This window comes from Malania oleifera, chromosome 5, assembly GCF_029873635.1.
Source record: "Malania oleifera isolate guangnan ecotype guangnan chromosome 5, ASM2987363v1, whole genome shotgun sequence".
Classification (NCBI taxonomy): Eukaryota; Viridiplantae; Streptophyta; class Magnoliopsida; order Santalales; family Ximeniaceae; genus Malania; species Malania oleifera.
Genome location: NC_080421.1, coordinates 65,212,333 through 65,238,101, shown reverse-complemented (window position 1 = coordinate 65,238,101; position 25,769 = coordinate 65,212,333). Strand labels below are relative to the sequence as shown.

At 34.0% G+C, this 25,769-nt stretch overlaps 1 protein-coding gene across 1 annotated transcript in view; it reads left to right on the top strand.

The window, feature by feature from the left end:
• The window catches only part of LOC131155564 (linoleate 9S-lipoxygenase 6-like), a 102,721-nt gene that overhangs the window by 64,939 nt on the left and 12,013 nt on the right, over positions 1–25,769 (top strand). Inside the window, exon 5 of the mRNA XM_058108783.1 lies at positions 6,139–6,224. Within this exon, the coding sequence (XP_057964766.1) occupies positions 6,139–6,224 (86 nt within the window). The remainder of the gene's footprint in view (positions 1–6,138; positions 6,225–25,769) is intronic.

Below are 25,769 nucleotides of genomic sequence, written 5' to 3'. Positions count from 1 at the left end.
CTAGAATATATTCATTTGGCTACACTCTAGAGTCTTCTAGCTAGACCTGGTCACCTTTTATGACTGCTTGGTCGCACCATATGGTCGATCAAGGTCATGCTGCTATAGTTGAATCCAGACCTTGGAGACCTAGTCGAAGCACTTGGTCGATCCTTGTGCTTCAACATTGTTGCATTAACTCCTTGCACTGTTTCACTCCTTGATTTAAGCTCTGATTTCCTGAAACATGAAACATACCACATATAACTTCGAACAATGATAAGAAGTGATAATCATGGAGTAAATAAAGACATCACATAGGTAAATGGGGGCTTTAATAAGCATATTATAGGAACACATCAAAACGCATTACAAAAAAAATGTGGCCAAATAGGATTCTCACATTTCATCTTGAATTCCAAATGTCTTTCAGCACATAAGGAGTGTATTATGTAAGCTTTTATTGATTCATATGGCTCACTTAAATACAGAGATGACACCTATGACTAGGTCAGGAGCCATTGCTTGAATTTCATAACTTCCTTTGATCTCCTAAGCTTCAGGAGTTTATGTAACAAATCAAATCCAAAGAGGAGATATTTTCCTGGCAATGTGGACCCAAGAAATTTGTGCTTTACATTAAAATTAGGGCAGAGTATTAATAGAACTAGTACACTAATCTTATAAATGACAAATTTTTCTCCATTCAAAACTCTGAAATTTTAGGAAAATGATAACCAAAATGATTTGGGTAAGAATGGTGGATTAAGAATAGTGGTAGTTGAACTAGTGTTGAACAAGCTACTAAGAGCTAAAGGCTTTTCATAGGTATCACTCAAGATATGGACTTGATCTATTAGTATAGATTGGGAAAAAGAGAACTATATATCTTAGACTATTTAGAGAAGTTTTAATCTCAATTCAATAGAAAACTAAGATTGAGATTCTTCATCTTCAATTTTATGATCTTCATAGTTAAATTAGTTGATTGTCATACATAAATCAGGACATTGATAATCATCAATGGAGCATACAAATTCAAGGTCTAAAACATTTTCTCCAAGGATTAAAAAGACTTGGTTGAAGACTATCTTCTTCTTTTTTCTTTTTTCTTTTTTGTTACCTTTTTGAGCAATCCTTGGCAAAATATCCTCTCTTTTTTTCCTATACATGAAACATTTGTCCGTTGTCTCTCCTCTAGATATTTTTTTCCTAAGGAATTTTTTAAACTCCATTTTCATCTTCTTCTCAAATATGTATTTCTTAAAGTGTCTTTTCATTTTATTAGGCAAGGATGTTTTTCCCTGCACTACATATTATAAGTAGATTTTGTCATTCAACTTCTTACATGTAGAGATGATGTTATCAATAAACTTCTTCTGGTTGCACAACTTCTCAAGAGAAATAAGATAGTTTTGGTAAAGTTCTCCCAAGGAGCAGGGTTAAAGAGCTACTCCTTTGTTTAGGAGTTTTGAAGTCTCATATCCTAATGGTTCAGGGAGTGAATTCAGGAACGCTTACTTCATATTTATATCATCAATACATTTTATGTCATAAAATCTTCTTAACTTCCAATCATAGTGTTTCTCATAGTCCTTTATTTTGAAGGAACAACACTTCATCTTCAAATATTATTCTCTATCCTAATGGTTCACATGACCCAAGAACTCTATGTAAATATAGGATGTGAGCCCTTCTAGGTTCTGGATTTGTCTAACTTGGAGTTGCCTATATCTTTGAGATTGATCCACCATTCTCATAGTCTACCTTGGAGCCTTGTTATGAATTTGTCTATAATTTGTTACAAAGTAGCCTGAGGGTGTTATGGCTCAGCTATGCACTAGGAGAACATTTGGTAAAACATGTTATGCCATTAATCAAGTGGGATGTCTCTGAATAGGGTGGAGTTTCTTCTTATGGATCTTCCATAATTGGTTTTATAAGTGGTTCTTACATGAACATCTCTTGTTCTTTAGACTTTTTCAAGATTAAGAAATCTTCAAGAGGGACTTTTGGAAGGGTAGAAAGCCAAGGAAACCAGGATAGATTTTTTAGAAAGAAGGAGATTGGGTTTAGATTCTCCACTTAGAAGCAGTTCAATTGGAATTTTAAGGATGCTCCAATTTTGTGGCCAAAGACCATGGGTTCAAGCATCATAGTTGTTGGTTTTGTTTGGGAAAAGTCTTTAGGTTATGTAAGAGGTTCATATAGAGGTGAAGTAAAGGATAGATTGCTCACTCTAAAAGGATTTATAGCAAGGTCTACACTAGCTAGTCATAGGAGTTGTTGGCAGTGTCTTTCGAGGGGTTTTTGGGTTTTGGTAGGAAGGGATCTATAACAAATGAGGAAGATCTTAGATAAATTAGGATGGGGCAACATTTTTTTATTTTTCCCAGTGGAGGGACTCTGGTTGGGATTAAGATGATTCTTTTCTTTTTCTTTATGAGCAATCATTTTTTAGCTTGAACTCAAGTTGTTAAGCTGTGCTAGAGCTTGACTTGTTTACTTATGTGAAATTCAATTTAGTTGAGTTCTTGAGACAAACTCAAGTTATATATATGCTAAATAAACCAAGCTAGAACAACTAACTTTAAGATCATTTCCAACTTTATTCGATCTTGAGTTCTCTTTTAAGCAATCTAAACATGCTTAAGCTAGTCAAAGATTGTCTTGGCTTGATTTATTTACAGCCTTGATAAAGGATAAGGAATACAAAAAAAAATAAAAACTACAAAATTGGACATTCACAGGGAGAAGGCCTTTGAACCACCAGCTCATCATCTACAATCTTGATGTTTTATAGGTCTCCCTAGTGTAGTCTCTTGTTGCTTCTATGTGTGCTCCTCTACTATGACCTTGATTTTAGGGTCCAAGTCCTCTATGAAGTCTAAGGAGACTTGAGCTGAGCTTAAAGCCCTTCTGACCATCCTCTTCCAAAGTTCAAAGCTTGAGGTCTATGAGTCTACTCCAAAGTCCCCTAGCTTATTCTAATAGTCCAAAGACTCTCTAAATCTCTCTATAGTGATGCCTTTAGGGGAGGCTATGGCAGCCTTGGCCTCTACTAACTCCACATTTAAAATGGCAACCCCCTTGATGGGTTGTTAGAGGTTCTGATACAAATTAGAAAAAGTAATATACTCCACCGCTAACTTGTCTACTATTACTTTCCTTCTTTCTCATGTTAGGAAAACATTTTGGCATTATTTTCCATATAGGCATAGTACCCTTGTCGCAGCTTGTCTTTTTCTCACTCTACCTCTTTAAGGTATTTGGGGATCATTACTATAATCCCTTTATGCCTATAGTGAAAAGTATTGGAAAGTGGATGCCATATGTGATTAGAAAAGGTGTGGTCATTGGTTTACAACAAGTAGGAGTTATTAGGGTAATAACCTTAGAACCCAAGTTGTTAGACCCCTCAATAAGATGAATTGGAGGAGGAGAAGAATATGAAGGTGGTTTGGGGTTCAATTAAGATGGAGGGGCTTAGACCTGAGGCCCACTTTACCCTTAACCTTCGGGAAGATAGAGCACTGGATCCAAACACCCTTGCAATGACCATTGGTTGTATTTAAAGGATGGCCTCACATAGGGTGATATCTTGGGTACATCTATCCAATGTCATCTCCTTAGTATCCTAAGAAGAAAAGAGGTTTTTCTCCTTCATTTTAGGAAGCGATCTCCCATTGCAAAATACCCACACAAAAAAAAAAAGGTGGTTGAAACTACTAAAAAGGAAAAGAAAAGAAAAACTTATAAAATGTATAAAATAGAGAAGAAGGTCATTACCTTTAGCTCAATTGAGCATGGTAGGGCTGAGACAAACCTAGATCGGCCAAGCCTTGGTCAGCAACCCCTTGAATGAGAGAACCTGGTTAACGTGAAGGGTGGTGACCTCCTTTCTGAGGCCTTGCTCTTGTGATAACAAAAGAATATGTTAGGAACTAGCTTGTTCTAAACTCACCGACCATGGCTACTCAAATAGGATAAAAACATTCCTACCCTTCCAATGATAAGTGGACAATTGGACATGAGACGTGAATTTCTTACCTAGATAGGCATGGAATAACCACCACCTCTCAATTAAAAGTGGCACTTAAGAGAGGAAAATAATCGAAAATACTTGATTGTGGGGCAAACTCACTCTCCTAGCACAAAAGGACAAACCCTGCAATGAGCTACCAAAATTTTGGAAGAAACTAATGAGGGGAAAAACTAAATGCAAATCTCAATAATGAAGGGGTGGAGAGGCAATTTGTACTAAGTGCATCCTTAAAAACACTAAATTCCCCCATTAGGGGGCAAAAATCTCTCTTCCAAAGATTAAAAAGACACCATAGGTGGTTGAGAGGGATACAAAACATTTTTATTATTCCAATGATGCCTTTGGCCTTCAAAGTACAAGGCTGAAACTAGGGGATTGCTCAGCTGGGTCTTGGTTAACCACTTGTTTGCAATAGACTTAGGGTCTTGAGGTGCTTCCATGGAAGGATCCAATGGTACTTTGATATCTTTTTTTTTTAAAAAAGTAAGATTTTCATTTGTTTTAGACATGGAAAAAAGAATTTAAATATGAAAAGGCAAATAAAATGGGTGCAAATGTTTCATTAGGGACTTAATTTAATCAAAAACCTAAGAAATTAGATAAAAATGAAATGAAGGTGGAACTCTTGACAGTACGATAAACCAATTAGGATATAGGTACCTTAAATAAGAATGGCAAAGGATGTAGAGAAATAGCTAGCAAATAAAGAACCATGGATGGAAGGTAAGTGGGAGGAAACTTGGAAAGTGGAAGTGTGTCGATGGAGAAAACTCGTGTGAACAAAAAATTAGGTGAGGAAAAAAGAAAAAGAAGAAGGGGAAGTAATTTATATCAAAGGAACATAAATGGGTTTTGACACCAAAAGACATGTGGTGGGTGAAAGCACCTTAGGTTTCTAATCAACAAAGGGGCATTAACACATAAGATGCCCATGTGAAGTGACTATATGGGTAATGAATGTTTTTTGCCCACCAAAATTAGAGGGCCAAGAGCCTCTATGTATTATTATGGAATTCAACATAGGTTAATTGACCAAGTGGTCATATTTTGGCCTTCAATGCTCAATTTAGGTGTAGAAGGTCTCATCTTAAAGCCTTTATTCTATAGCCTCTAGGCTAGGGGCACTTGTTGAGCAGAAAAATAGGTAGCTCGAGTGAATTTACTAGGTATTATTGGTTAGGATGATTTGGAAATTTTTGTAACATTTGGAGAATTAAGGGAAGGTAAAACCCTCTATTATTATGCCCAAGTGAAGTGACTATATGGATGATGAATGTTTTTCTCCCATCAAAAGTAGTGGGCCAAGGGCCTCAATGTATTATTATGGCATTCAATATATGATAATCGACCAAGTGGTCAGATTGGATGTTGTTCAATTTAGGGGTATAAAATCTCACTTCAAAGCCTGTATTCTCTAGCCTCTAGGCTGAGGGAAATTTTTGAGCAATAAAATAGGTAGCTCGAGTGAATTCACTACGTTAACTATTGGTTAGCATGATTTGGTAATTTTTACAACATTTGACGAATTAAGGGAAGGTCAAACCTCCTGTTATTGAGGTTGACCAAGATCCTCATGGCTACCTTTGAGAGTGGATCGCAACAGCGATGTGGATATCAAAGGAAATCCTATATCTCACACCAAGGCAATTAAAAGGGAAAAAGCTATTTAGGGAATAGAACACTTGAAAGACGTAACTTAATGTTCGATACATAAGAAAGGAATAGATTGAAAGTAAAATGAAATGAAAATTTATATGACAAAAATATAAAACTATAATGACAATTCTATTCCATAATTGTGTACTGAAAAAATTTACATTAGAGCAACCTAGAGTCCCCTATTCAACCATGAGAAACATGCTACTGCCTTAGGAATCAGAGAGTTTTTATGAAGTCGTACTCTTAATACTCCCTTTGTTATTTCTTTTAGAACTGACAGAGGTCTACCACATCTAAAAGTCACTATGGAGTAGTCAACTAGGAGTATAGGAGCAATAATTTCGACACCAAACCATTTTTAACCCCAACAATAAATATTCTTAAAATAAATACATTTGATTGATATGTACAATACATATTTCTTTTATTAATTTTTATATTTTTCAATTTTTCAGAAAATGTAATGGCATGGAAGGATGACAAGGAATTTGGGAGACAAATGCTTGCAGGAGTTAATCCAACAATTATCAAATGCCTAGAGGTACGTATGTATGTTTATGTCAGATTAGTGTTCAACATTTGTGGCTTTGTACATTTGCAGATTTATTTGGGACATGGCATAATATGTATATATAACTATTATATATATATAACCCTTTTTATTTGGTGGCCAAGCTTATAAGATCAAACTGGATTGATTATGATAGGCATTATGTTCTTATTTTAAAAGATTTTTACAGGAAAAGGTTAGATTGATGAATTGAACGGTACTTGACTAAACTAACCATGTCAAAGTAAATATTTAGGAGAAATGGTCCATCCACATAAAATTTGGAACTCAATGTCAATTTATTACATTAGGGGCCATTTGGTATCTGTTGATCTAGTTTGGCAACCAAAAGGAGGGGTGAAGTCAGTGATTTTAAGAACAAATGATCAATTTAAATATTTTACCACTAATTAGAGTTATATCATAACTTAAATTAAAACCTGATATTAATTTAAATCTCTTACCACTAATGATAATTATATCATAAATTAAATAGCCAACAAACCAAGATGTAATCAATGAAGATTAGTATTGGTTCGGTTAGGCACCCAAAAGGAGGGTGAATTAGGTGATTTTAGAACTTCTACTTTTTATTTAAAATTGTATGATACATGTGAAACTTCACTTTGCCTTTTTAGATGAACTATATTCAATAATATTTTCAATGAAATATTCAAGTTTTCAAATCACTGAGTTGGTTGATAAAAAATGATTAACATGAAGTACACAACAAAAACATAAAACAAAAGGAGATGAAAGTAAAGGAGTTGTCCCAAGAGAGGGGGTGAATTGGGTTATTAAAATTTTAATTCTTTTTATGAATTCTTTAACCTCTTGTTGATTTATCAAACACACAGCGAAGACTTATTTACTTATTCTTTCCACAAACCAAAACACAACACAAGTAATCAAAACTCAATCAACCAAAAACCAATCAACAACTTTAAAGTAAACAACCAAAGATACCAAACCAAGATATAATATGCAACTTCTTGGAAATTCTCAGTTTTTGCAAGAACTGAAGATATTTTCTTGTTTGTAGCCCTGTAAATATATGTAAGCCCTGTATGGATGGATTTGATTTCTCAATATGATGCACAATATGAAATCCAACACTCCTTCCAAGAACTTGGACTTTAAATAAACTTTCAGTTAATGAGTCTTGGGTGTTAACCAATTAACGTACTCCCTTACGGTTTCTGTAATTTGTATTGATCAACTAACGTACTTCCTTTCGGTTTCCGAACATCCCAAAATCAAATTAATCTTTAGTTTATTTAATATCCAATCTACGTAGTGTATGTGATCAAAAATTAAATTCAACCACGCAGTTAATATATGCTGGAATTTAAAGAGAGTAAGGAAAGAGAGTGACACCACATTTTTTATGAGGTTCGGCTTATCCCCAGCCTACGTCCTTGCCTTAGGCCAATACCACCTAAGGATTCCACTATACCATTCCTTTCCAGGTTGAACAAACTGTTACAAGCAATACCCCACGCTCAGTAACTCCTTCAATAGGCTATAGCAACACCTCGCCAAGCGATACCCTACCATCGGTGACTCCTTCAATAGGCTAGAACAACGCCTCTCCAAGCGATACCCCATGCTCGGTCCAACGATCTAACAACCTGGAATTGTCAATACGCTACAAGAATATAAGAAATAATCTATACATATAATAGCACTCTCACAAAAGCAGATTAGTACAATTTCAAACACTATATACTTCAATATTCAAATATCAAATTGAAATAAGATTGAAGCTCAAGAGAATTTATCACCGAGATCTTTTCTAGATGAGAATTAGAAACTCAGAAGTATAGAGATCAGAGAAGATTGCTTCAGCACTTCAGAATTTCAAAAAATCAGTATTGCAACAATGAGAGCAAGAGAGAGCTTTTAGAGACCAAGATGGCTTTTAGCTTATAAACAAATTTTTCAATTTCTTAGTAAGTTTAATTTGCTAAAATCATGTATTTATAGGTTTTCAAAAGTTATTTCGTGTTGCCCAAGATTACTTGGAGTATTTCCCAAGTTTTCATAAATTTTGGGGCACAAGAAACCTTTATTTGGATTTTAAAACATTTAAAAAAAAAAATTAGTCATTAACAGTGTTCAGTAGACTAAAGTGTCGGGTTCAGTCTTTTGAAGTACCTTAAAACTCAGAAAAATCTAGTTTGGACACAGGGTCAGATGATTGAACTAAGGGTGTACTGCCTCTTCTGTTTTCCTTCAGGAAAATCTTCAACAGACTGAACTAATTCTTCAATCTTCTAAAGAAATTTTTTAGTAGACTGAACAAAATCTTTAGTCTTTTGAAGTGACTCTCCAATCTTCTGGCAGTATGCCTCAGTCATCTGAACAAACCATTTTCTAGTTTTATATTTTAGTTTTCAAAATTCTTTTTGCTCTCTTGCTTTCATTACTCATAAAACATTTTTCAAGGTTTGAAATAAGGTCTCTAAGTCCATAATTACTCTTAAAGAGCTTTCAACATATTTTCATAAGATATTTAAACATGAAGTACTTACATCAATGTTCTTAAAGCCTAAAACTCTAGTCTTCAAGTCTTCCACGATATATTTGCTTTGTGTCCTCTTTGACTTAAGCTTTGAGTCAGCTTTTAAGTTTCCACATTCTCTGATCTTTTTGGTATTGCTTGAGCTTCTTTGGATGTCTTTGAATATGTAGCTTTAGAGTCCCAAGTAAGCTTTGAACTTTTCATTTGCATTTCTTTAGTTTGAACTTGGTTTATAAGTAAACTTGAAACATCATCACTTAAACACACATATTAAATCATCCTTTATTTGTTATCATCAAAACAAGATTGAAAAGCCATTTTAGGCCAACGGGAGAGGTAAGAGTAGCACTCTATAGTTATAGCGGTTTTGAATAAGCACTTATCCTTGCATCATTTAGTCAAATTAATGATGTAAATTTTCTTTAGGTGTATCAACTAACAAGGTACCATCATCGTGTACCACACTTGTTGTTTTAGTAAAGGATATAAGTTACCCTTATTGCACAACCGACTAATGCTTAGCAAATCATGTTTAAGTCCTTCAACTAACAAAATAATTTCAATCAACACACATAATTTATTACCAATAGAACCTTCACCAATGATTTTACCTTTATTGTCGTCACTGAAGGTCACATACCCACATTCTCTGAGTTGAACAGACTAGAACTTGGACTTGTCTTTAATTATGTGCCTTGAACATGCACTATGTAGGAACCACTTATAATCCCCTTGTCTACTTATTTACAAAAATAAAAATAAAAATAAAAATAAAAATAAAAACTATCTAGCTTGACAACCAATAAAGATTGGTTCCATATTCATTACAATATTAATTCTTTTGAACCCCTTTTTTTTTTTTTTGCCTTTGCCAAATATATGCTATTTTTCGAAGCAATTATTTTCAAGGTGCCTATTTTTCCTATAAAAATTACATCTAGTAGGAGATGAAAATTTTATTGAAAAATATTTCTTTTTGGGGAAACTATATTTGGATGTTTTGAGAATGAACCAATCTCATAGATTTTCAAAGGTCTTTATGCACATGGTTCAACAAACAAACTTTCAAGACTATATTGCAAATCAATAACCTAATTTTCTAGCTCATCACTTCCAACACTTAAAATCTCAATTTTCTTTTCCAACGTATCTTTTCATTTGCAAGTTCATCTACTTGAGATTCACTCTCTTTCTAGAAAATTAGCCTTTTTCACAAGCAACTTATTTTCAAACATTAGCTCATCAATTTGATTCACAGTTTTGCTATATATTTTTCAACATTTAATTTTTGGCTTGAAGCTATGCTTTTTGAGTTTCAAAGCTTCCAAGTTCCTTTTAATTAACTTCTTTCAATTTGAAATTTTTAGTCTTTAATTTGAAATTCCTTTGTTTGAACTTGAGATATTTTTGACATAAGTCTTATAGACCATCAAAGTTATCATCAATAGTTAGAGGAGAATTATCAATTACCTCTTGGTTTTCTTTTATGTTTTCCATAAGGGATAGGTTTGCAGTCTCTTCTAGAATTCTTTCATTATCAGTGTTTTATGCTTCTAATTCACTCTAAGTGGAAATCATAAAATGGACACTCAAATCTAAATTGTCCTTACTTCTTACATTTCTAGCATTTGTTTTCCACTCTAATATTATTGTCTTGTAGGATTTTTTAAGGAATTTTCCTTTGATTTCTTTGTGTTTGAAACAACTAACCATGTTTCTAATCAACTCTTCATCACTTTCATCTTCAAAACATTCACACAATTCTACCGCTTTGGGAGTTATGCTCTTCTTTTCCAACAAATGAAATGTTAATGATATTCATAGACATCTCATTAGTAATCATTGAACCAATTAATTTGTCTATAGATAAATAATTTAAGTCCTTTATGTTTTTTATAGTAACAATATTTTCTTCCCATTTCATTGGTAAAGACCTTATCATCTTTTTAACCATGTCACTAGTAGAAAAGATCTTACCAAGTCCCTTCTTTAGGTTAATGATATTTGTAAAGCAATTTCACCTTTCATTCTAAACATTTTATACTCGCTCATGAGCATATTTACTTTTGACTCTTTAACCTAGTTGGTTCCTTTGTGTAGTACTTCTACCCTATCCTATATTTCTTTCATTGATTTATAGCCTAAGACATTCTTATACTTATCCTATGTTAGAGTGCATCATAAAATATCAAATTATTTTGAATTTAATTGAATGTGTCCCTCATCGATCTCATTCCATTTGTCCTCAAACTTTGGAAATAAGTTATCATTCTCAATTTTCATAGGAATCCTTGGTCTTTTTAGGATATTTTTCTGAAAACCTACATAAATTGACTAGGTGTAGGTTTTCATTCATGCCTTTCAATAAGTGTAGTTGGACCTACCAAACAAATAGTAAGCATGAGAGCCTTACTTTGATACCAATTATTAGTCAAGCTAGGCACCCAAGAAGTTGGTGAATTGGCTGATTTTAAAACTTCCACTTTTTATTGCAAATTATATAATGTGTATGAAACTTATCTATTTCTTTTAGATGAAATGTGTCTAATAAGATACTCTGTGAAATATTCAATCTACCCAACCACAAAATTGGTTAACCAAAAATAATTAGCATAAAATACGCAACCACACAATCTAAAGAATAGATAAAAGTGGCAGACAAGATTTATAGTGGTTCGGTCGCCTGAAATTTGTCCACTCCCCAAACTAACTAGTTTAATATTTTCACTAATACCTTAAGTATTGTGATTACTAGAACATGGTCCTAACGTTTTTGGATAGCCACTAACTATCCATGTGTCTAACCAAGGACAAAAAGCACTCTGGGGTCAACATAACCCCAATTACATAACCCTTTGGCCAATCACAAAGTTGCAGCACTTTGGGACACACCCATCCAACCTGGATTACACCTATACAAAATAGTGTTGTAGCACTCTTGGACACACTTTTCACAGTGAGATTATAGCCAAATAAACAATGTCATAGCACTCTAAGACATACATATTCCACTAGGATTACACCCAAATAAAGAACATAAACAAAAGACACCTCTAAAGTCTTTCTAGCTTGCACACACAATGTGACTTTCCAAAATTTGTGAGAATGGAGAGTCTTCATATAAAGCTCAACTTATTAGGTAGAATGTATAGTTAAATGCTATACAATTAGAATTACAACAATATAACTGAGTTTAAAAATATGGTAATGTGAACTTTTGTGTGCAATTCAACTCCTCTTATGTGTTTCATCTTTGGTCTTGTTGGTAAGTTGATATATACTAACGTTAAGGAATAGTTTGTCTAAACTTAATTCTTTTGGATATAGCAGTAAATGCTTGATCATTCATGAGGATATATGCACATGACAGTAAATGTTGCTTTTTGGCTAAAGATATAAACTTCTAGCTATTTGAGATATATTTTCTTGATTCTATCATTCAAGTTTGAACATAAAAATATTTAGTAAGGGGAGTCAACAATCTGTCTAAGATATCAATTAATAAAATAGGCAACAATTCAAATGTTATTAGCTCAATAAGTTGACTAAGAAATGTAATGATCTCGACTATAATTTATAGTATGTCTATAAGTGCATCTATAAATGAGCCTGCAAATAAGTAAGTGAATGCACTTGTAAATGAGTCTGTTAAAATTCTATGCATGCATTTTATAAGTGATTCTGTTAGTGCATCAGTAAGTGCATGCTAATACATTATCAAATGCGGACATGTTCAACAACCAATTTTTGTCAATCATCAAAAGTTAACTTCAAAAATTACAAAACCTTATATAGATTAGGCATGTATTAAACCAATTAACAAGATAGTGAAATTGAAGCATATGATCAAGGCATAAAATAGAGAAAGAAATAAAGTAACACACAATATTTATAGTGGTTCGGTCACTTGACCTACATCAACTTCTAAAACTAACTAGTTTAAGCTTTCTAGTAATACATTCAATAGTACAAAAGCCAACACACTCATCCTACCATTTTTAGACAACCATCAACAAAATTTGCCTTAGCATTAAGGTCAACACAGCCTTAACTCAACATGGATCTTTGGCCAAAGTTAGTGTTGCAACATTTAGGACACCATAGTTCCACCAAGTTTACACCCATTTGACGAATACGTAAAACAAACTTCTGAGGTCATTTCTAGCTCACAGACAGAGTCTAAGTATCAAAATCTGTGAGACTAAAGAGATCCTTTAACTAGGTCTCAACCTATTAGGAAAAATACAATTTCAGCAACCTTTAAATTAGAATTGCAAACACAATAGACAGTAAACACAAGAGTGCGCCTACGTCAGAATCCTCAAAATGGTGCAATTTGATCCACCCATTAATGTTGGTCATGCTTTGTATTAATAGATGTCATCAAGTTCCTCTTCATGCAACACCTTTGACTTAGCAATTAATGTCCAATATTCATGAAAATCGATGCAAATAGTATGAGCTTTGATTTCCAGCTAGGTATGAAAAATTGTACTTGTTCTCATATCTTCCTTATGACACTTTATATACTAGACTATTAGTGCATTTAGACATAGAGCTTATGCTACTTTATATACTATACTAGATACAAAAGAAGGAGAACGAGAAATTTGTAAACATGGTAGAGCTAGAGAGAGGAAATGCAAATATTTAGATTATCTAAAATGTATAAAGGATGAGGATGATAATGTCTTAACTAGAGGAGAAGACTTAAAATAGAGGCGGTGAAGATAGTTTGATTAGTTGTTTAATGAAAATTAAAATAAGATATTGAACTTGGAAGTGAAAAATGAGTAGAATATTATAAATAGAAGATTTACTCGCAAAATTAGAGTCCTCAAAATTAAGATAGCATTAAAAAAGATGAAAAATGAGAAATCTATAAGACCAGATAGCATACCAATTAAAGTTTGGATATATTTAAGGGGATAAAGGAAATATTTGGTTAATTGATCTTCTCAACATTATTATAAAAACCAAGAAAACTCCGGAAGAACGGAGGAAAAGTATGTTAATACCTTTATACAAAAAGAAAGGCGATATTCAAAATTGTAATAACTATTATGGAATTAAGATTATAACTCATACAATGAAGTTATGGTAAGGGTAATTGAATAAATAATAAGGAAAATGAGGATTTTAGAGAATCAGTTTGGATTTATGCCTAGGAGATCAACAATAAAAGTTATGTATCTTTTAAAAATATTAATGGAAAAGTTTAGGGAAAAGAAGAGGGGCTTATATATGGTTTTTATTGACCTAGAGAAACTATATGATAGAGTATGTAGGGAAGTTCTTTGGTGCGACTTAGAAAAGAAAGGGGTTAGAGTAGATATAATGAGATCATTAAGGATATGTATGATAGAGTAGTGACTAGTATTTGAATTGTAAGAGGGGGATCTAGAAACATTCCAATCATAATAGGTGTACATCAAGGTTCTGCTTTGAGTCTTTGTCTTTTTACTTTAGCGAATGATGAACTTACTAGGAATATCCAAAATGAGACCTCTTGGTGTGTGTTGTTTGTAAATGACATTATGTTGATTGATGAAAGTTAGAGTAAAGTAGAATCTAAGTTAGAAATTTGGAGAACTGGATTTTAGGATAAATAGGAATAAGATAGCATATATGAAATGTAATTTCAGTTATGCAACGAATAACAAAAAAAATACAATTAAACTTTAAAATTAAGAAATTATTAACACTAATAGATTTCTATATCTTATATCTATTATATAAGCATAAGGGGAAATGATAAAATGGAAAAGTGCATCACACATGTTGTGTGATCATAGGATACCCATAAAATTCGAAGAAAAGTTGTATAAGACAACTATGAGGTCAACTATGCTTAATGGTTTAGAATGTTGGGCAAGTACAAAAAGTTAAAGTTTCCAAAATGCAAATGTAAGGTGGATGAGTGGTATAACATTAAAATATAAACTATGGAACAAGAATATATGCAATAATTTAGGCATAGCACCAGTCAAATACAAGATAAGGGAGGGGCGACTTAGATGTTTGGGCATTGGAAATGCATGCCTAGTAAAGCACCTATGAGGAGGAGCAAGTTATTGTTTCTAGCATGAAAATGGATAGGGGTAGGCCTAAAATAACTTATTATGAGGCAGTGGGAAAGGATTTAATAACCCATAATCTAGTAGAGGAAAATTTTATCGATCAAGTGAATTAGAGAAAAAGATATCATGTAGTCGACCCCGCCTAGTGGGACTAAAGGCTTGTTGTTGTTTTTGTTGTTTTTATTATTGTCATATCTTCCTCAATTTCTAAATTCAAACTTTGAGTGTTAAGAGTGCTTGTAAAGAAGCAGGAGCATCTATTAAATATTTCAATTAACATAGACAATACAGGAAATAATTTAAATTCCAATAGTTTAGTGAGTTGATTATTGCCTCTTAGAATGGATGTTAGGTTGCAATGCATCTGTAAATACATCTACAAATGCATCCATCTTTTAATTTGTAAATGCATCTAGAAATGTTTCTTTAAACTCATCTGCATTTATCACAAGGTTAGAGCACTATATAAATATGTTGTGCCGGGCACCCCACTTGTACCAAATACCAATACTACAACTAATGCTATTGAATATAAAAAAAAACTAAAGTAATTCAGAAACTAATAATAAAAGAGAGTAAAAAAACAAGACAAGAATTTAATGAGGTTCGGTACAGAATTACCTACATCCTCGAGTGCTGACGATCAATCCATTACTTCTTGACAAAGTACAACTTTGAGGTATGCTCTACAAATGGAGAGTTGAACTCTTTATATAGCTTCAACATCAAGTCCAAAAAACACTTCTCATCAATGTGGGACAAACAAAGAAAAAAATCAAAATAACTTTTCTACCAATGTGGGACAAAAAACAACAAACTCCACCTTCATGATAAATTCAACAAATTTTTCAGTCACCAACATTCTCTGGAGTTCCACATCATCGGCGCCTTCCAAAATATTCAGACTTACAGGATATTGATTAAGTCCAAACTATGTTTAAACTTGATTGTTGTCACAATCTTGGTTAACATATCTGCGGGATTTTTAACTGTAGCAATCTTCTGAAGAAGTATCTTACCTCCATCAATAATATCCTATATAAAATTAAACCAAACGTCGATGTGCTTCATTTGTGCATGGTAGATTTGGGTTTTTCCAAATGAATAGCACTCTAGCTATCACAGAATACAATAATGTGCTTCTGAACAACTCCCAAATTTTCAAGTGAACCTTGCAACCAAATAGCTTCCTTAATAGCCTCTGAAGCTGCCATATACTCTGCTTCTGTTGTAGACAAGGAAATGGTAGACTGTGAGGTAGACCTCCAATTCACTGGACCATTAGCAAATGTAAAAACATATCCAGTAGTTGATCGATGTTTATCCAGATCTCTTGCAAAATCAGAATCCACATATCCAACAACTCGTTGAACAATAGTATTATTTTTCTCAAATACTATACCAACATCAATCGTATTCATAATATATCTCAAAATCTATTTCACAGCTTGCCAATGTCCTTTACCCGGATCATGCGTATACCTACTCACCATACTAACAGCTTGTGAAATATCAGGTCTAGTACAAACCATTGCATACATCAAACTACCAACATAACTTACATAAGGAACCTGTGACATATACTTCCATTCCTCGTCTGATTTAGGAGATAAAGCTACACTAAGTTTGAAATAAGGAGCAAGAGGATTACTTACTTGTTTTGAATGCTCAGACATGCCAAAACTTTGTACTACCTTCTTCAAATACTATTTCTAAGACAAACTAACTTTTCTTCTCATTTTGTCTCTGTGAATCTCCATGTCGAGTATCTTTTTTGCTTCACCAAGATCTTTCATCTCAAACTCTTGATTTAACAAACTTTTCAACTTGTTGATTCTTCCCTGTTCTCTGAAGCTATCAATATATCATCAACATACAAGAGTAAATATATAAAAGATCCATTTTGTAGTCTATGAAAATAAATACAATGATCATGTTTATTTCTGATGTACTTGTGACCCATCATAAACTGATGAAATTGTTTGTACCACTATCTTGGAGACTGTTTTAAATCATACAACGATTTCCCAAGTTTATATACCCAATTTTCTTTTCTAGCAACCTGAAATCCATCTGGCTAAGTCATATAGGTTTTCTCTTCCAAATCACCATGTAAAAATGCAGTTTTTACATTGAACTGAGCTAGTTCAAGATCAAAAGTGTGCTACCAAAGCCAAAAAAAATCGAATGGAAGAATGTTTAACAACTGGAGAAAATGCCTCATTATAATCAATGTCTTCCTTCTGTGCGTAGCCCTTAGCTACCAATCTACCTTTGAAGTGAACATTATTTGCATCTAGAAATCCTTCTTTCTTTACATAAACCCATTTGCAACCAATTGCTTTCTTACCCTTGGGTAGCTGGGCTAGCTCCCAAGTCTGCTTCTAATGAAGAGACTGCATTTCTTCATCCATCACTCTTTTCCACTTGTCTGATTCAGAGTTCCTCATTGCTTCTTTGAAAGTGCAAGAAATATTATCATCCACAACTAGAAGTGCATAGGCCACCATATCAGTATACCGAGCAGGTTTTCGAATTTCTCGTCTTGGCCTCTAAGAAACAATTGATTCTTGTTGCTGTGAAGATTCTCAAATTGAAATATCCTCTTCTTGTACACTATTCCCCACCGTAACTGGAGATTTACCTTGTGTAGTCTCATTTCTCACTGGGTTTCCCAAAATTGTCTCAACCTCCACCTGTTGTTGAGTATACTGGTCTTTTCTTCAATTGGTTACTCCTTGCATATTGTTTTCTTCATCATCGCAAGTTCATCAAAAGTCACATCCCTACTTAAAATCATTTTTTTCATCTCTAGACATCAAAGACGATATCTTTTGACTTCTGCACTTATCCTTAAGAATATTGCTTTCTTGGCTCTTGGACCTAACTTAGATTCTTTAACATAATAATAAGTCATAGTACCAAATACATGTAAAGAATCGTAATCACTAGCAAGCTTTCTATACCATACCTCATGGGGTGTTCTTCCCCTTATTGCAGATGATGGTTGACGGTTGATGAGATGACATGCATATCTAACAACCTCAACCCAAAACCTTTTATCTAAACCAGCATTAGACAGCATATATCGAACTTTCTCCAGCAAAGTCCGATTCATGCACTCTACCACCCCATTTTGCTGTGGTGTATCTTTAACTATGAAGTGTCGAGCAATACCTTCATCCTGACAAACTGTTGGAATTGGTGTATTCCCAAGAGTTGGGTGAATTAGATATTTAAAAATTTATGCCTAGGTTAAACCAGATATCAATAATACACAACCTAGGGTCTTTCTAAGCATATACCAATTTTTCAAATTAGAATAATATGCAAAAATTAAATCACGTGCAACATTCACAATATATCGAATATAACATACAAGTGTAGAAATATAAAGTGCTAGAAATTAATAGTAGACACATGGTATGTTATTGGGGTTCAGCAAATATTGCTTACATCCCTGCCCCAGTTCTCAAGCCCAAGAATTCTGCTAATGCTCACTTAACGGGTGGAGCGGCACCATTTCTAATACCTTACCATGATGGTGCACCTAGTTCTCCTAACCGGATCTGAACTAGTCCAGGACTATTTACAGGGCTAGTCTCCCTCTTCCGACCACACGTCGGGAATACAGCAAGTAATATCAAATTTGTGTACAAATACAGTGCTTCTAATACAAGCAGATGATGTACAACAATTAAAGCAAAATAAATACACTCACATATGATAAAGATTTATGCTCAAGTGAGATTGGTCAAACAATGTATTAACTCACAATAATATGTGCATCTATATGTATATGTGTGAGTGAGTGAGATCTTTGAATCAGATGGTATGATCACAATATGAATACTCAAAGATACTCTACAACCTTAAACATTATCTCAATAAGATTTTTCAAATATCAAGCACAATAGATATTAGGGTTTTTGGCTCAAAAAAATGTTTTCATAAAAACAAGCAAGTGAGCCTTTGAATCTTGCAATGGATGTGCAAGTTTCACAAGCTAAGAATATATTTCTCCACCAAAAAATATTTGCCAGAGATAATGTGGGAGAAACTTGAGTGATATTCTCAAAATAGGATGTTAAAAATAAATGCAATATGAGAGTAAATAAATTTTTGATTTGTTAAACAAATGCCCAAGATGAATAAAACACTCTCTTTGAGAAATGATTTTCAAAGTAATAACAAAGAGAGGATCAAAAATTAAGCTTGGAAGATGAAAATAAGATTCAAAAATTTGAGAGAATTTTCTCACTAATCATCTTGCTAATTATGTATAATGAGGGGGTATATGTAGAGTTGGATTGAAATCTGACCGTTGGGGACCTATTAGGTGTTTTGAAATTGTTAAATTAAAGTTTGACCCAAAATAACCTTAATTAACCATAGTTACCACGATTAAAAAATATGGCAACTCGAGAGTTTCGGTCAACTATATTTTAAGTTTGGTCGACCCAATTACCAAGTTCGATCGACCGAGGCACTTTTGAACTACAGATATAGTCGACTGAATCAAGGCGATTTTGAAAGCGTTCGAGGTTCGATCGACTATATTTTAAGTTCAGTCTGCTATTCATATGGTTCGGTCGACTCAATTATAAATGAACTAGAGGTTCAGTCGACTAAGTTGTTAGGGGTCAGACACATGTGAGTTCGGTTGACTAAAGAAGTTATATTCAAAAAGATACAGTCGACCGAGTGAAGTCAAGCTGTTGACTTCCACCCAGTTCAGTCGACTAAGGCATTTTACACTACATAGGTTTGGTCGACTGAATTTGTCCACAAACCAAATTTGGCCTAAATAAAGACCTAAGTTAAATCCCTATAAATGTGAGTTATTAGCCTAATTGCTTGAGGGATTCCTATAGTCATTCTATGGTCTTTTTTAGAATTAACTCCAAAAATTCGACGTCGATCGACCGATCCCTAAGGTCAATCTATGATCTTTGAGCATATAATTCTTATCATGCATGATGCAGTTATTACAAACCAAAATATAAAACTAAATGCTTTTACAAGATAAAATATATATCTTCTTTCTTACTCTTTTGATCCATGGAATATGCCAAGTATGCGATACGAGCTTTTTGCGCTTCATGGCTTCCAAGTCCCTTTAATCTTATGTGTGCTGAATTTTAAACTTATTCATATACTAAGTACACATATAAGATACTAGTGATTTTTTAACATCAAAACAGAGTTCGGACTCAAAAAGTCAACACAAACCTTTGTAAACGGGTCACTCCTATATTCACCACCATTATCTGATTTTAGCCATTTAATCTTTCTACCAGTTTAAGTTTCAACTAATTTTTTCCACTTAAGGAAAATATCACACACTTCATTTTTATGCTTCATAGAATACACCCAAACTCTTCTAGAAAAATCATCAGCAAAAGTGACAAAATAATGCATACCACCCAATAAAGTCGTTTTTGTGGGGCCCCATACATCTCTATGGATGTAGTCTAAACTACCTTCAGTCTAGTGGATTGCAGTTCCAAATTTCACTCTAGTCTCTTTTCCTAGAATGCAATGCTCACAAAATTCAAGTTTGCACACCTTTGCACCCTTCAACAAACCTCGCTTAGCTAATTTGTTGCAAAGATTTTTCTCCGACATGTGCCAATCGCATATGCCATAACCTGATTGTATCTAAACCTACATTTTTATCAAAAATAACAGCTGTTGAGCCAATAATTGTATTACCTTGTAAATAATATAAGTTATTTTTCCTTATTCCTTTCATCACCACTAGCGCACCTGATTTAATCGTTAAGGTTCCATCTTTCAAAGTGATAGTGAACCCTTTAGATTCTAAGGCACCCAATGAAATCAGATTCTTCTTTAGGCTTGGAACATACCTAACATCAGTCAAGGTCTTAATAGTTCCATCTTGACATTTCAACTGTATTGATCCTATTCCAGTTGTTTTACAAGTATTATCATTTCCCATAAAAACAACCCCACCATCTAATTCTTCAAAATTAGAAAACCATTCCCTATTGGGACACATGTGATGGGAAAAACCAGAATCCAAAATCCACTCACTAAAATAATCTGACGAAAACCATCATCATTGGCTATATTGGCATTAAAATGTACTTTACTCTTATTCTTTTGCTATAATTTAGGGCAATCCTTCTTCCAATGTCCTTTCTCTTGAAAAAAGGTACATTCATCTTTAGCAGGTCTCCCACGAGATTTACTCCTCCCATGATATTTACTCCTCTTTCCAGGCATACAACTCTGAGAATGTCCCCTTATTGTTACTGCTTCCTCTGTTTCCTTATGGACCCTCTAATCCTTCTTTATGCATTCAATACTAATCAATGCAGTACAAATAGCATTAAAAGTAATTTATCTTCTCATAAAATAAACCGGCGGTCAGATGTTCATAATCATTAGGGAGAGAGTTCAGTAACAATATGGATTTATCCTCATCTTTCACCTTTTCATCCAAATTTAACAAATCGGCTAAAATTTTATTGAAAGCATTTATGTAGTCATTAATCGAAATACCTGGTTGATACTAGAAGCAAAACAATTTCTTTTCAAATAAAGCCGATTTTCCAGACTCTTAGTTATAAATGTATCTTCCAATGTCTTCCATAATTTCTTTGCAAATATCTCCTTCATAACACAATATTTCTTATTTTGAACGAGACACAGACGATCGTACCACATGTCTGACAATTGATCTTTTCCCAATCTTTATCATCTATATCCACTGGTTTATCATCCAAAGCAATATCCAATTCTTGCTAATACAGGATGTTCATCACCTCACATTGCCACATACAAAAATTATTGGTACCATCAAATTTCTCCACCTCAAACTGAGCATTAGCTATCGTCTTTGACAATGATGTTGAAGCCGAAGGGGTTGGAGTTCGTGTGGATAGAGTTTCTTCTACTGCTGCACTAGTTTCTGTCATCTTCTATATATTCAATGGCAACCAACAAAGCAAAAGGCCTAGGATGAATAATACGTACCAACTGTGTCTACTCTGTTTTATCCTATGAAATTTCACTTTGATCAGGCCAACCTCTAGAGAATGACTGAGCCGCAATGGTCTCTGAGTACTCGCTTAGACAAGGTCTTTCTTAGGCATCAAATATGGAATCAAGGATCCTAACAGAGGAACACCTCTGTATCGACACTATTGAACTTAGCTCTGATACCAATGGTTGTGTCAGGCACCCCACTTGTGCCAAACACCAATACTACAACTAATGCTATTGAACATATAACAAACTAAAGCAATGCAAAAACTAATAATAAAAGATAGTAAAAAAACAAGACAAGAATTTAATGAGGTTTGGTACAGAATTACCTACGTCCTCGAATGCTAACGATCAATACACTGCTTCTTGACAAAGTACAACTTTGAGGTGTGTTTTACAAATGAAGAGCTAAGCTTTTTATATAATTTCAACCTCAAGTCCAAAAACCACTTCTCACCAATGTGGGTCAAAAAAAGAAAAAATTCAAAATAAATTTTCTACCAATGTGAAACTTTTCTACCAAAGTGGGACAAAAAATAACAAAATATATATCAAACATATATAAATAACTATGCTTATCAAAAAAAAATTTCACTCATCAAAACTTAACTCAAACATTCTCCCCATTTTTGATAACAACGAAACACTTAGTATGCTCCCCCTTACTATGTGCTTAGCTCCCTTTCACCCTATGCAAGTTTCAATCACATATACATTCATACATACATACATACATACATATATATATATATATATATATATATATATAATGTACATAGGGATACAACAAACATAAGAACATGTACACGAGTGCGTTGGAATTGGTGTATTCCCAAAAGGGGGGTGAATTGGAATTTTAAAATTTATCTCCTAGATTAAATGAAATACATGTATAATACAACTTAGGGTATTTATATGTAATTCCAAATGCGCCAATAATGTAATGTGTGGAAATTTAAATTAAGTGCATCATTCACACCATAACATACATGTGCAGTAAATATAAAGTGCATAAATATAAACAAGCACACAATATGTTATCGGGGTTCAGCCAACTGTGCCTACGTCCCCACCTCTAGCTCGCAAGCCCAAGGATTCCACTAAAGGCTCACTTAACGGGTGAAGCGGCACCAATTACAATCAGGTCAATTAGAACAGGGCTGACCTCAACCTTTACAAACTTTCCTTGTGAGGCGGAGAAGGCCCTAGGTCAAATTCACAGGGCTGACCCCATCCTTTACACAATCCTTACCGGGATGGATTATCAACCCCTCAGGCCACTCCTGGAAATACAACAATATTTTCTCAATAGGAATGGTACAGTGATTATGCTTTCATGTAAAGCAGATATGTACCCAGTTATGCGCAATCACATACACCACCAAATGATATAATAAGTAAGCTCAATGTGGTTTAATATATGTTCTAAAATAAATATTTGCTATCAATGTAATCGGTGCATGAGAGTGCAAGCAATATACTCTTTGTATCACAAGATGTTCAATCAAAGTGCTCAAACAAAGATATCAGTCAAACAATATAGATATTTCAATTAGCAGATTTTCTCAATCGTATGATGCTCAAGTAATGTATATGTTTGGTTTCCAAAAAAGAGTTTAATCTTTGTATTCGGAAAATGATATAAATCAATGAATATTGCAACAAAGATTTTCACCATATAAACAAATATCTCCTCAAAGATTTCTCAAGATGAACCACACTAGATATTTGAAAGTGATTTAAAAAGATTTTTGCAACCAAATCAAATACAAACTTCTTAAGATATTGCAATGATTGTGCAATACTCAGAAGTTCCAACAAAGTCTTCTTAGGAGAGACTTATTAACAAAGTCCCTTAAGACTACTTGAGGATTTGCTCTCAAATAAAAATTATATCAATCAAGCACAACACTTAGGAGAGCAAACCTACAACACAATCAACACTCAAATCAAACTTACAAAGGATGTTTAAGAAATAAGATCTGGTAAGAACAAATGTTGGAGGCTAAAAAATGAGTATTATAGATTTTGGTAATTTCAAAGAATTTCTCCTAATTAAGATTGTTAATCCCATCCTAATTATTCCAAATGAGGGAGTATTTATAGACTTCCCCAAAACTATAACCGTTAAGGACATAAGTGGAATAATTAAAGAAGTTTTAATAATATTTAATTGAATTAACCCTACTTAACAAAGTTAATCGTGGTAAAAAAATTTGGACCAACCTGAGAGCACCGGTCGACCAGGACAAGTTCGGTCAACCCAAGTTCTTGGGTTTTGGTCGATCGGGCGTGAAATAAACTATGAGTTTGGTCGACCAAACTTATATGTCCAAACGTGATTTTCCAGTTTTGCGAGGTTTGGTCGACTGGGACCATTTTGAACTGAGCCGGTCGGTCGACCAGACCGTTGAGTTCCCACACGTGGGAACTCGGTCAACTAAGACGTTGCAATGTATTTTCTTTTTGATCAACCAAGAAGTAAATAAAGTTGACTTTGTGGGAGTTCAGTCAACTGGGGTCAAATGAACTGCAAGAGTTCGGTCGACCAGGTTGTGGTCAACTAGTTGACCCAATCCTTGGTCAGTCGACCGTGGGCAAAATGTACATAGAGTGTCGATCGATCGAGTGTGCACACTTAGTGCATTTCAGTCCTATTTCAGCCAACAATCAGCCTATTTCAAATGACCAAACATGTGTATGCATGAGTGAGTGTCCTTGAGTCATTCTGGGCCTTCTTTAGGACACCGAAAAAATCCGGTGTGAGTCGACCGAAGGTCAACCGAAGGGTGTTCCCTAAGGTCCAAGTATGGTCTTGAGCTTATCCTTTTTAGTTTGAGTTTGGTTTGAGCTTACTTATTAGATCATGCATATGATGTGTGTGTGATTATTACAAACCAATCCCTATTTACTATTACAGACACTTGCATAAAAATGAAATACAATACAATAGAAATTGGGTCTTCAACTTCAATCTCTCTTTGTGCATTATGATCTGTCAATTAGAGTTCCTGCACATAACCTCAAACACACATTAAATATAACAGGTATTTTTCATTATCAAAATCGGGCGTGACCTATAAGTTCAACAGAGTATATGAAGTAACACATAAGTGTAGCATAGAAGTAGCAAGTAGCAAGCATGTAGCCACTTCTCCCCCGTTTTAACATTATCAAAAAGTAAATAGGGAGGTACACACCAAAATAAAAAAAAATTGTTTGAGTACGTAGTTTGAGGAATAAAACTAAAAGAGCCTTAGGGGTAATCGTTGCGAGAGAGGAGATAGGGTTGCACCAATACAAGTATTCCTCATTTTGCTTCAATAGTTTCTATATTATAAAAACATTACTAACTACCAAATCTTCCAAATGATTAATATGTTATATCCAAGGAGTGAGCTTGGCTTAAATAGAAGTAAAGGTTGAAAAGGAAGAACAATTTGAGAGCTTTCCTTCTAGGGTTTAGGGGGTTCTAATCCAATATCTTTCAATCTTCTAAAATTTCATGACAATCAAAGATTGTTCAGTGTACATCTTTATTTTTATTTTGGCAACAATATTTCTTTTAATGGGAACTTAAAAGACTACAAAGAGTTTGCATAGAAAATTGTTGAAAGGTAGGAAGGCAGAGCTTTTCTCTGTTGTAGCCACCATGTGATTCATCATTAAGATAGGAAGGTTGATTAGTTTCCTCTTATGGATAACCCACATAAATAATAAGTTAAAATTAGTGACAAAGGTCATAGAACTAGCTTGGGGAAGTAAGAAATTACATACTATATGATGGATAACTCTCTTCTCAGCCAAAAACTATTCTTATAGCCTTTTTTTCTAGTTGGGTTCCCCCGTAGATTTTATTCCTAGTGTTAAGCCTCTATGTCCATGTGTCAACAACTAACATATATAACCAAAGAATAG